The sequence below is a fragment of the Heteronotia binoei genome, chromosome 16 (genome assembly GCF_032191835.1).
Source record: "Heteronotia binoei isolate CCM8104 ecotype False Entrance Well chromosome 16, APGP_CSIRO_Hbin_v1, whole genome shotgun sequence".
In the NCBI taxonomy this organism is placed as follows: domain Eukaryota; kingdom Metazoa; phylum Chordata; class Lepidosauria; order Squamata; family Gekkonidae; genus Heteronotia; species Heteronotia binoei.
The window spans coordinates 6,907,687-6,920,703 of NC_083238.1; the positions used below are offsets into that span (position 1 = coordinate 6,907,687).

At 44.0% G+C, this 13,017-nt stretch overlaps 1 protein-coding gene across 1 annotated transcript in view; it reads right to left on the bottom strand.

Moving 5' to 3' along the window:
• Nucleotides 1–13,017, bottom strand: part of LRP1B (LDL receptor related protein 1B) — a 1,229,602-nt gene that overhangs the window by 590,020 nt on the left and 626,565 nt on the right. The window contains exon 10 of the mRNA XM_060257450.1: nucleotides 2,176–2,319. Coding sequence (XP_060113433.1) covers nucleotides 2,176–2,319 — 144 coding nt within the window. The remainder of the gene's footprint in view (nucleotides 1–2,175; nucleotides 2,320–13,017) is intronic.

The window sequence follows — 13,017 nt, forward strand, 5'->3', positions numbered from 1 at the left end:
CGCCACCCGACGGGGAAGGAGTGCAGGGTCGCTTACGCTTCTCCTTCGATTTCGCCTTTTTCAGAACTCGGGTCCCTGAGTCCTCACGGCGTTTCTTAGCGGGCGTATCCACCGAGCCCTCGCGGGAACGTTTTGTGGAGCCACGCTCTTCCGGCAGTTCTAAAGTCAGGATTGGAGCGGCATCAGCCGATGCGAGCTCCTGTGCCGGGGTGTCAGTCGATTTTGGTGACGATACCTCCATCGGTCGATGAGGTCGAAGCGCCGATTCGGTTAACGCCGCCGATAATCGAGCCGCACGGTTCTTCCTGGTCTGTTTCGAGAACCGAAGGCAATGCGGGCACGACTCTACTCTGTGCGACTCCCCCAAGCACAACAGGCACAGAGAATGGCCGTCCGGAGGGGCAATCTTCTTCCCACAAGCACGGCAGCGCTTGAAAAAACCCCAGCGACTTTCCATAAGCAGTCGCACGAAAAAAAAAAAAATCTTTCTGCTCAGAAACGCCTGAGAGAAAGGCGGGGGAAAGCGAAAGCGGAATACCCCAAGGGGCAGTCCGCCGGACAACAAAAAACGCTTTTTTTTTAACTAACTATCGCTAACTAATACTAATAACTAACTAACTAACTATTTACAAAGGCAAACGGGCTAGAACGAGAGAAAAAAGTACTCTCACCGACCGGAGAAGCAGAAAGGGAACCTCTCTAGTGCAGCGGTCAGAAAGGAACTGGCGGGATCCCCGCGCTGGCGCCGGTGGGCATGCGCAGTGGGTCGCGTGCGCATGCTCAGTGGCGCCAAGCGCGAAAAAATCCCGGGCTTTTCAGATACCGATTCGGGGATCGGCGCAGGCGCACTATCCCATGAGTGTGAGGCACAGAGACCACGAAGAAGATCATACAGATATCAGGTATTTTGTTTGTTTGTAAAATCTTTGTTAGTTTTGTTATCTAATGCCTTTAAAAAGGCATACCAGGCCACTGTTATTCAGAGGGATAGCCATGTTAGCCTATTGTAGCAAAATAAAGCAGAAGTCCAGTGGTACTTTAAAGGTTAAAATTTATTCCCATGTGAGCTCATATTTCAATTCCCTTTATGCATACCTTCCTGGCTGTTTTTAAAATATATGTACTAACATCATGAACACTAGTTAGTTCAGGGATCTCCAGCATGGTACCTATGGGTACCATGGTGCCTGGCACCTGTCCTGGTGTCCACCAAGTGTTTTTAGAAAGGGGGCAGAAGCTGATGGGGCTTTTGCCTGGCAGGGCTTCTGAAGGGTCCTTGGGGTTCTGACAGGCTGTGCAGATTTAAAAAAAAAAAAAAAAAACAGCAACACTGCAGGAAAATTCAAGCCAGCAACCAGACTTCAGGTTAAATGCCTCTGAAAAACAACATGTCCAGCAAATCCTCATCCTATCATAAAATAGCACAAATTTATTTTGTAAGTATACTATAGTTCCCTCTAGCTACCTATGACACACTAGCTTTTATTCTCTGTGGTTATGGTTATGTTTTCATTGTAGCCAAGACCAGAAAATGACTACACTGCTTTACCTTTAAGTGTATTACTGCCACTGGCCAGAGCCAGAAAATGCTTCTTTTAAATTACCCAATTTTGGGTGGGTAATTTAAAAGAAGAGCACATGTTGGAAATACAGACTCTACTATAGTTAGTGGTGTTAGCTACAAATTAACATGATGTCAGTGACTCCCAGTTATTTTGAAAGCCTTCTATAATGTGCACAGTTCAAATTCAGTTTACTTTAAAAAGGCAACAAAAATCAAAAAGCCCTGGGAAATTTTAAGGTTTTAAATTAATGATGACGGGAAGCCCTTAATGCAGCTCAGGAAGGATTTCGTAAGATTACGACAAAGACCAATACTGCAGCACATTGTAGGAGACAAGGAGAACAAGATGTAGCTGGAGATTCAAAATAGGAGGTTGCTGTTGTTTATCACGATGCTGCCCCAAGTCTAATCTGCTCACCTCTACTGCGAAGGGGTGCCAGCCGGGAAAAAAAAAAAATGACGTGTGAGCAAACTGGCAGGAACATATTGCCAAGGACATTTTTCAGTGACTAGCAAAGTCAGTTAGTGCTGTTGATGATAATGCTAATTAACATAGGATTCCACTCTGACATATTAGCTGCTAGCAAAGCATTTGATTTTAAACAACATACTTTTGCATGACCTGCCATCACTTCCCAAGACAAATCCCATCCTGCAGCGACAAGTCCTGGTTTTGTAGCTGCTGCTGAGCAGACAGATGTGCGAGCATTCCCCTGGCATTCCATATAGGTCTAGTTCACATGCATGGCTCCTGACTGCAACAAATGAAAAACAGCAGGTTGGAAATCCTTTAAATACAAGGCTGTCACATGTATCTGTCTGGAGAGAGAATAAGAAGCAAAAGGACAAATCAGAATACCCATTGCTTCTTTTTGTACACTCTCTAAAGCCAGGAACGTTCAAATAGGCAAACAGTATGCAGTCCACAAACAGTACATATCGCAGATTCAAAGAGGACAATATGCAATCATTATGGTTAAAACAGTCTCAGCACTTAATCATGAGGGGGAAAATAACCATGTATTACAGGGGTACTTATACCACATAAAAATGCTATATTTTAATGTATTTCTTCCTAATGGCAAACTAGAATGATGTATATATTTATGTCACATGTTAAAAGGCAAATTAGTTGGACAGGAAAAACTTCTGGGAAAGTAATGTCTCCTTTTTGACCCAGGTTTATTAGCAATTGAATAATTAACAGGCAATCTCACCTTCTGACATGCTACTGTTTTATGGTTTCCCACGCTAATTCAACCCAGAGCAAAGGTTTTCTGAATTTGTTAATTTTACTCTTCTGCTATTGGTTTTTAACTTTGTACCACTTGGCATTCCAAACCCCACCAGCTATATGTGGCTTTGCTTACTGTACCTCATTCTTCGACTAAAAAAATGTGCATGCACACGAAAGCTTACGTTCTGAATAAAACTAAGTTGGTCTCAAAAATATCAGGATGATTGAAAATTAGTTCCTCCAGATCACCCACAAGATCATACTACTAACAATGGATATTAAATTAGATGAAATCATGGAAAGACAGCTAGAACTCTAGGTCAAGAGCAGCTCAGGATAACAAGAGTTCCATTAGCCTCTAAAATGCTCAGGTGCTTCAGTCTGGAAACCCGGGGGGGGGGGGGAGACTTTGAGAGTTCCATCCAGGCTCACAGATGAAAGCCTTGCCCCTCCATAAAAAAGGTATAATAAAAATGGAGTATTATTTGTTCAAGTACACTATATGCACATTTCAGAAATCAAGATACAGTTTTTACAACCAGGTTAGCTCAGCTCAGAATATGGAGGGAGACAATAGCTGCTCTCATTAAGAGAAAGATTTTATATTAGAAACTGGGGCAGCTTCATTGTTCCTGTCACTTTAAAATTCCCAACTTCCAGGTGAAGCCTGGAGATCTCCCAGAATTACAATTGATCTGCAGATGATAGAGATTAGTTCCCCTGGAAAAATGGTTGTTTTGGAGTCCGGAGTCTGTGCTATTATACCCCGCTGAGGTCCCTCTCCATCCCAAAGCTTATCCTCCCCAGGCTCTGCTTCCCAAATCTCCAGGTATTTTCCACCAGGAAATAGTCATCATCTAGTCCAATAGAGCACACAAAGGTCTGTGAGCATTCTTAATTTCCAGGATCATGTACCAATGTTATCTGGAGTGGAGCCTCTCCATCTGCACACAGAGTTTCAATGAAAATCCATTTTGTCAGACAATTAATAAAAACAAGGAATGAGGGATGACATACAATTCTATATATATTATTCACATTTAATTTTTTTTTTTTGCTTAGGACCTTTAAGTTACAGATTGGCATTGTCTTTTTAAAATTATTCTTTCTTGGCTACAATACAATCTACTTAGATGTTGAAATAGTGCTTTCTGAACTATCAAGTTTGCATGAGAAACTAAGTAACACAGTCAAAATGGCTCGTTGCAGATATATTGGATTTAACTAGCTTTCTACCATGGACAGGTATGAAGAAGTGGGCCTTGAAATAGGAAAGACAAAGAGATTTAAAAAGTATTTGTACTGGAGCTATGTTCCATATGATAGAGGGAAATGTGGCTATTTTATTGAAATCCTGTGAGCCTAAACAGAATGTTATTGCAGTAGCTAAGATATTCAGTAGGTAATAACACCATTCCAACTCTACTGCCATGCAAAAGTAAGTAACCTCTGCCAGAGATATTTATCACTATTTAAGTCAAAAGGGAAAAAAAAAAAACAATCACAATTAATTCACTACTGGATGTATAATGCAATTCAAATTTATGGATACACCAGCAGATGCACATATACATTAACTGCTTAAAGTCTATTTCCATACATGTATCTCAATTGGATAGAATGAACATTGACACAAAGAGTTACCAACATAGCAGAGCTCTACCCTTCAAATCCTATTGACTGCAATGGGCTTAGAAGTGTATACCTCTGCTTAGAATTGTACTGAAGTTAATTAACAAAGCTAAAGTTATTGCTAGGACATCTTTTCTAACAACGGTTATTGTTAGACTGGTTCCCTTTTCAGAGTATGTGACCAAATTATCATCCTTTTCCTATTGTATACTTTTCAGTTTCATCTGGAGTGTCATGATTTTTTTTACTTTCAAAGGGAGCAAGAAACAAGGTCTCTTCTTGCACTCTAAATATACCAGTATATATAATATTAAATTCTTGAGAGACAGAGCAGTCTTTTCAAAACATAATATAAAATTTAATCCTAATTTCAAACTGCAGCCGTGGCATGCCACTGCACCCATGGCATGCTTTTATATAATAAAAGCCCTGTGGTAGTGGCCAAATCTGGCTGTCCCATTGGTTGCAGGTTCCATGAACCATTGGCCTGTCAACTTCCAGTCAAGGTCCATTGGCTGAGGATTGAGGCACAGAGAAGAGAAAGAAAACTTTCCTTTGATTGGCTGATGTAAGGAGGAGCAGGGAAACTGTGACAGAAAGCCTTTCTCAATTGGCATTGCTTTGCAGAGGAGGTAAAACCTTCCCTCAATTGGCTGAGGGTTCCCCTCCTCCTCTGAGGAACAAAACAGCTAGAGAAGCATAGACAAAAAAAAAGTTCCTTGGCAGCAGAACAATAATGTTTTATTCTAGGTATGGCGGGAGGGAGGGAGGTGGAGGGAGAGAGAGAGAAAATATGGAGTCCTGTGTTTGATTGGACCACTGGCCACTGGTTTTTGCTTTCCCCTCTCCAGCCAAACTTTATTTTGGCAGTAAAAGGCAGGGGGAGAAGGTCCTTTCCAGGCCTGTTTTGGTCTTTGAGGAAGAACTCATTAAGGCCAATCCTGACTAGGGTTGCCAGCTCCAGGCTGGGAAATTCCTGAAGATTTTGTGGTGGAGTCTACAGAAGCCAGAGTTTGGGAAGGGGAGAGGTCTTGGCTGACTATTATGCCATAAAGTCCACCCTCTAAAACAGTTATTTTCTCCTGTTCAGTTGTGATACCAGGAGATCTTCAGATTCCTCCTAGAAATTGGCTACCACTCTCTGATTGACTATATGCCACCTGACTAACATCACTTAACTGGGCGATTGTGGCAGCCAGTGAGATGTGACAGTCAGAGCTTCAGAGCAGAGTCTTCCAAGCCCAGGTTCTTGCTGGGAGGGAGCATGAGGGTCAAGAGGAAACGGCACCATGCTGAGGATAAAGGGAATGCACCCTCAGTAGGGACCTCTTCTTCAGTTGGTGAGCGGGTATCCTTTTGTGCCAAGGAACCATCCCTGGGCAGGGAGAGGGGGGGGCGGTCTTGGTAGTTGGTGATTCGATCCTTAGGCAAGTAGACAGCTGGGTGGCAAAACCGTGTACTGACCGTATGGTGACTTGCCGTATGGTGACCTGGTGTGAAGGGAGTGGACATTATGCGTGTTGTAAATAGGCTGATAGACAGTGCTGGGGAGGAGCCCGTGGTTGTGGTGCATGTTGGCACCAACGATGTGGGGAAATGCAGTTGTGAGGTCCTGGAGGAAAAATTTAGGCTGCTAGGCAGGAGACAAGGCCAGGACTCTCAGAAATGCTACTTGTTCCACGTGCAGGGCCAGAGAGATAGGCACAAATTAGAAGTCTCAATGTGTGGATGAGACGATGGTGTAGGGAGGAAGGGTTTAAGTTTGTTAGGCACTGGGATGCTTTCTGGAACAAGCGGGAACTGTACAAAAGAGACAGTCTCCACTTGTTCCCAGATGGAACCAGGCTGCTGGCTTTTAAAATTAAAATGTGACAAAGCAGTTTTTAAACTAAATCTTGGGGGAAAGCCGACAGGAGATGAAATGTCTCTGATTCGGGAGGACTCATCTCAAAGAGATGAAGGGTTAGCTGTTACTTTTCTACCGGGTAATGGATCAGAGTTGTCCACTGAGATGGTGACAAACAGTATGGAGTGTCTGCCAAAGTCTCAAGGCAGCAGGAGGAAGGTTGCAGGCCTAACTTGCCTGGGAAATTATAGATGTTTGTATACAAATGCTAGAAGTGTTTGAAGTAAAATTGGTGAGTTGGAATGTTTAGTGTTGGGGGAAAACATAGACATTGTGGGACTTTCAGAAACTTGGTGGAATGAGGAGAATCAGTGGGATGCGGTGATTCATGGATATGTTATATCGGAAGGATAGGGAGGGAAGGGTTGGAGGTGGTGTGGCTCTGTATGTCAGAGAGGGTATACAGTCCAGCAAGACTGAGGTCAGAGAATTAAATTCCCTTTTAGAAATGCTTTGAAATAGAAGGCCCAAAAGGAAATTTAACTATGGGAGTTTGTTATCGCCCACCAAATCAAAAAATAGAGGACGATTATAATATGATGGAAGGATTAAAGATAGTGGCTAAATGTAAAAACTGTCATAATAGGTGATTTTAACTACCCACAGATTGATTGGGTCAATATGTGTTCAGGTCGAGAAAAAGAGATTGGAAGATTCTGTTCACTTACCATGAAGTCTTTCTTCTCGGTGGTCTCAGAGTGGGTCAGTCCTGACCTATGGGAATATACCTCCTCCTCTCCCTAGGCAGGGCCAGCAAAATAAGTTCCTTCCAGGAGGGGTGCTATTCCCCTTAACTTTCAGTTCATCTTCAAGCCAGTCGACTCTCAACTAGAAACTAAAAAACAAACTGCAACCGAGGAAAGAAACAACACCGTAATATCTGTCATCCCCTCCCAGAGCCAGAATCAAGGAAGCATACACAGAATCATCCAACTTTCTTTATTCATAACAGTGGAACTGGACAATTTGGTACAACCAAACCAGCCTGTAACCAATAACTCCCCATGTGCAATTACATGGTCCACAGTAAACTCAGCAGAAAGACAAATGCCCGAACACCCAGGCCTCGCAGTGTATTGATGCAAAGACTGAGGCAATCCCAAATCGGGCAAGGAGGACTGACCCACTCTGGGACCACCGAGAAGGAAGACTTCATGGTAAGTGAACAGAATCTTCCGTTCTCCAGTGGTCCCAGTAGTGGGTCAGTCCTGACCTATGGGACTTATAACAGCACTTCCCGAGGGTGGGCCCACTCAGTCCTTTGGATCAAATAGCAGCCTGCAACACCCTCCTACCGAATGCCGCCTCAGCTGAAGCAAGCGTATCAATACGGTAGTGCTTTGTAAAGGAATGAACAGAGTGCCAAGTGGCCACTCTACACACCACCTCCATAGAAGGGAAAGCTCTGTAAGCTGCCGAAGTGGCTGCTCCCTTTAAGGAGTGAGCTGTGATGCCTGATGGAGGCTCCAATCCCCTGGCCTTATATGCCTCGATGATGCAGCCTCGCAACTATCTACTAATTGTGGATTTAGAAATGGCTTTACCCAGGGCTCTGGCACTAAAAGAAACAAATAAGAAATCAGAAGATCTTAGAGGCTTAGTTCTGTCCAGGCAAAAGCTTAAGGCTCTGCGAACGTCTAAACAGTGCCATAGTCTCTCCTTTTCGTGCAGCGGATTGGGACAAAAGGAAGAAAGAATAAGCTCTTCCGATCTATGAAACAGTGAATTAACTTTTGGGACAAAGGCTGGGTCAGGTCTCAAGACCACCTTATCTTGGTGGAAAACACAAAGATCTTTGTGTATACACAATGCCTTAATCTCAGACACCCTGCGTGCTGAAGTAATCCCCACCAAGAAAATCATTTTAAAAGTAAGCATCTTTAAACTGCATGAAGCCATAGGCTCAAAAGGCTTGTGACAATGCCTCAAGCACTACATTCAAATTCCAAGAAGGGAACCTGTGTGCCTGCGGTGGATTAAGGAGAGACACCCCTCTTAAAAAGCGTTTGATATGTGAATGTTTGGACAGCAACTTGCCCTTCCTATCACCTCTCACCGCTGAAATGGCCACTACCTGCCTTCTGAGGGTGTTGGTACTAAGTCCTTTCTCCAACCCCGCCTGAAGAAAGGCTAGCATGTCTGCTATCTTAGCAGCCATTGGGTCTGCACTATTCTCCTGACACCAGGATACAAAGGTCTGCCAAGTGGCATTGTACACTCTATTAGTAGACATTCGTCTAGAGGCCAGCATGGTATCTACAACCCCTTTTTGGTACCCCAACTCCAGTCAGTTGCCTCCGTTCAACTTCCACACTGTGAGTCTTAGCATCTCTAGTCGTGGACACAGTGCCTCTCCCTGTAGCAGAAGATCCTTCCTTAGTGGAAGTATCCAGGGTTCGGCTACCCTGAGACACATCAACTCCTGGAACCAGACCCTTCTCGGCCAAAAAGGTGCTATTACTATTACCTCTGCCCCCAACTCCTGTACCCTGAGCAAGAACCTCTGCAGCACCTGGACTGGAGAAAAGGCATAAAGAAGAGTCTTGGGCCACTCTGCGTGCAATGCATCTGTGCCAATGGCCTTTTGAGTTTTTGTTCTAGACAGGAAGTTTGGAACTTGATGGTTTAGTTCCGATGTAAACAAGTCCACCTTTGGAAACCCGAACCTCTGGCAAACTTGATGGAAGACCATCTTATTCAGCAACCACTCCACTGAATCCAGGGTCTGACGGCTGAGCCAGTCCGCTAACACTTTCCCGCAACGTGTGTCGCCTTCAGGGACCAAAGATTTGTCTCCACCTAGTCCATCAGCGGAGTTGCTTCTCACTGCAAGAGTTTCGATCGCGTCACTCCTTGGTTATTCACGAAGGCTTTCGCCATCATATTGTCCGTTTGGATGAGAACATGTTGGCCTTTCACTATGTCCGAAAGGTGGAGCAGAGCTAGTCTGATTGCCCTCAGTTCTAGGACATTTATACTGTTGGAGGTCTCCTGACCGGACCAACGCCCTTGAACCATCTGTCCTTTCGCATGTGCCCCCCAGCCAAACAAGCTGGCATCAGTTGTCATGACTGTTCAAATTGGTTCTCACAGAGAATCAATTTGAACCACCGTGGTGACAGCCACCATTACAAGGCCACTTTCACCCATTTTGGCACTCTTACCTGGAGCGGCTTCCTCTAAGCAATGGATGTCTGGAAGGGACATAGGAAGGACTGGATGGGTCGTGTATGGGAACGTGCCCATTGCACAAGGTTCTGGCACGAGACTAAGGGTCCCACCAATTTTTCTAGAGTCATCACTTGCGTGGTTTTGGCCTGCAACACTGAATGGATCAGTTGTGTCAGTTTTGCTTGTCTTTCCTGGGAGAGGAAGACTCTGTCTTCCCTGGTATCGATCTGCACCCCCAGGTGAAGGATGGATTGAGCCGGTATGAGGGAACTCTTCTCCCGATTAATGACAAACCCGTGGAGGATAGAACATCCATTGTCTTCTTCAGGGCCACCTTCGTCTGCGTAAATGATGGTGCCTTGACTAGGCTGTCGTCCAGGTATGGAAACAATGACACTCCCCTGAGACGCAGGGCTGCCACTAGAGTCACCAGTATCTTTGTGAAGACTCTGGGAGAGGACTTTAAGCTGAATGGCAATGCCTTGTATTGGTAGTGGCTGCCATCGTAAGAAAATCTCAGAAAACGGCAGTGCCCCTGCCAAATTGGTATGTGTAAATAGGCCTCGGATAGATCTATTGATGCCAGAAAGTCCCCTTTTTGTAGGGCTAGGAGGATCGACCGCAAGGTTTCCATCCAAAACTTCTTTGTCTCCACCTTTCTGTTGAGCCATTTCAGGTCTAAGATTGCTCTCACATCCCCATTCTATTTTGGGACGATGAAGAAGATCGAGTAGACACCTTCCTCCTCCGGCACCAGTTGTATAGCCCCTATCTCGAGGAGATGTAGGATGGCTGATAGCAAAAGCTAATGTTTTTGAGGAGACTTGTTCCTGAGAACTTCCAGGAATCTGTCCCGTGGAACTGTCTTGAATTCTATACTGTAGCCCTTGGACACCGTCTCCACCACCCATCTGTCTGTTACTGTCTGTCTCCACACTTCGGCAAAGCATTGGAGATGCCCCCCTATAGCCCCTGAGGGACTGTTCTTGGCACAGTCAAATGGTATTGCCTTTCCTCAGGCCTTTGGAGGACTGCCCTTTGGTATTGAAAGATGAAGATCTGGAACCGCAGGGCTTCTGTTGCCATCTTCCCCTATAGGATTTGGAGTAATTCGACTTGGAGGCCCTCCTTTGATCCTGAAAGGCCTGGAAGTGTCTCTTATCTCTGTCCCACTTTTTGGATGGAAAAACCTTCTTCTTATCCTTGTCCTCCACCAGATAGTGCGCTAGGCCTTGGCCGAAGAGTAAATCACCTTTAAAAGGGACTGCTGCTACTTTGGCTCTTGCAGACGGATCTGCGTCCCAGTTTCACAGCCAAGTGTTCCGTTGGGTCATCACGCTCGAGGCTATGGCTCTAGCAGATTGTTACATAGCGTCCAGAGTGGTGTCCACTGCAAAGGCCGCAGACAAGGCAATCTTCTTTAGCTCATCTTTAACTTCCTTGGGCAAGTCTTGTTCCACCTAGGCCAATTCTGAAGCCCACGAATAAATGGCTCTGACAGCCAAAGAAGCCGACATTGATGCCTACAAAGAGGTGGCTGAAGCTTCAAAATCCCTTTGTAGGGCTTGTTTAGTCCTTTTATCCGTGGGGTCCTTTGATGTGCCATCTGCATCCAATGGTAGGATGGAAGAGGAGGCAAGGCAGTTAACTGGCTCATCCACTCTGGGCAGCTTGAGCCATTTCATGGCCTCTGGAATAAGAGTGTAAAACTTGGAAAAAACTGAATGGGTCGCCTTTGGTTTGGCTGGGTGTTCCCATTCTGCCTTCATAATGGAGAAAAACCCTGCTGGCAGTGGTACCAGCTGTGGCTTAAATCTGGACTTAGGAATAGTTTTCTCTGACCCCATTGGGAAATCTGTTTCCTCTTCCTCTTTAAGTTTAGGGTCATAATTCAAATTCAGAGGCTGCAAACTGGTGCAAAACACAACAGCCAGGTTGCTAATGGAGCTATCTGTACCAGAGTACATTCAACCTGTGCTGGAAATGTTATACTGGTTGCCTGTGGCATTCCGGATTCGCTTCAAGGTGCTGGTCATAACCTTTAAAGCCCTATATGGCCTGGGAACTGTCTACCCTCAGATTCGCCTCCCCCCATACCTACCCCAGAGAGCACTATGTTCAGGGTTCCAAAATCTTCTTAAGATCGCCAGACCAAAAGAAGCTCGACTGTCCACCAGCAGAGCCAGAACGTTCTCGGTAACAGCCCCCACTCTGTGAAATGCCCTCCCCGAAAACATCAGGGCCCTGCAGGACCTGCCACAATTCTGCAGGGCCTATAAGACCGAATTGTTCAAACTTGTTTTTAACGGTTAAGGGGCTATTATTCCACAGCACCGAAAACCTCACTGAACTAACATAACTGAAACCAGAAACATCAGAATAACAAGAACATCAACGTGCATCTTGGATTTTTAATGACTATAAAATGGAAATGATTTTATTGTATATTTTGTTTTTAATATTTTATGTTTTTATTTATTGTTAGCCGCCCTGAGCCTGTCAGGGGAGAGCAGGATATAAAGAGGGAGGGAGGGAGGGAGGGAGGGAGGAAGGAAGGAAGGAAGGAAGGAAGGAAGAAAGAAAGAAAGAAAGAAAGAAAGAAAGAAAGAAAGAAAGAAAGAAAGAAAGAAAGAAAGAAAGAAAGAAAGAAAGAAAGAAAGAAAGAAAGAAAGAAAGAAAGAAAGAAAGAAAGAAAGAAAGAAAAGATTTAATGTGTAATACAAACTATATCTATTGTTAATTAAAGCTTTTGGCTTGAAGTGTGGCCTTTTTTCACATTATTATTCTAAATTGGATGTTATTCATTGTTGACCCAATTTCAAGTAAAGTGATGAAGGTATGGGGGTTTCATACAGTGGATTTCCTTTCATTAATGAGCCATCCCTGAAATGCTAATTTCAAACAGTGCTTGTTTTTTTCCTGCCCTTTTTTGCCACACAATGTTCCTTTCTTTTTTTTGTTTTTTTTTTAAAAAACACTTTAAGGTGAGCACTGTAGTGCTTTGGTGCTATTACGGTTTAACACTATAGTGTTCACTTTAGATTTTTTTTTAATCCAAGGAAGATCATATGGTGAAAAAGAGCAGTGAAAAAAGCAGTATTGTAGGAATTGCTGTGGACATGTTAAACAACGAACCACAGCAATTCAGAACTCAAAGAAAATGCGGAAAAAGCAGTTTCCTTCAAAAGTAACTTCAACCATGCTTTGCTAACCCATTGCAAGTGGGTTTGTATGAACAGGTAAATAAATTCTACTAACAGACAGTTACTAAATTAAGTCTGTCTGAAATTACAGGGGAAAAAATCCATTAGCAACCAGTTACTAAAACAGAATACAAAGGTAGTTTGAAATGGGTCTGCATCTTTATAATTTTTCTCAATACATAAAACAGCTCACAAAATAATGGAATGAGATGTATCTAACCTTACGATCCCACATTCTGCACAGGAAATCCTAACAAGCAACAAACATCAATCCACAGTAAAAATAACTGGGTCAAGTGAAGCA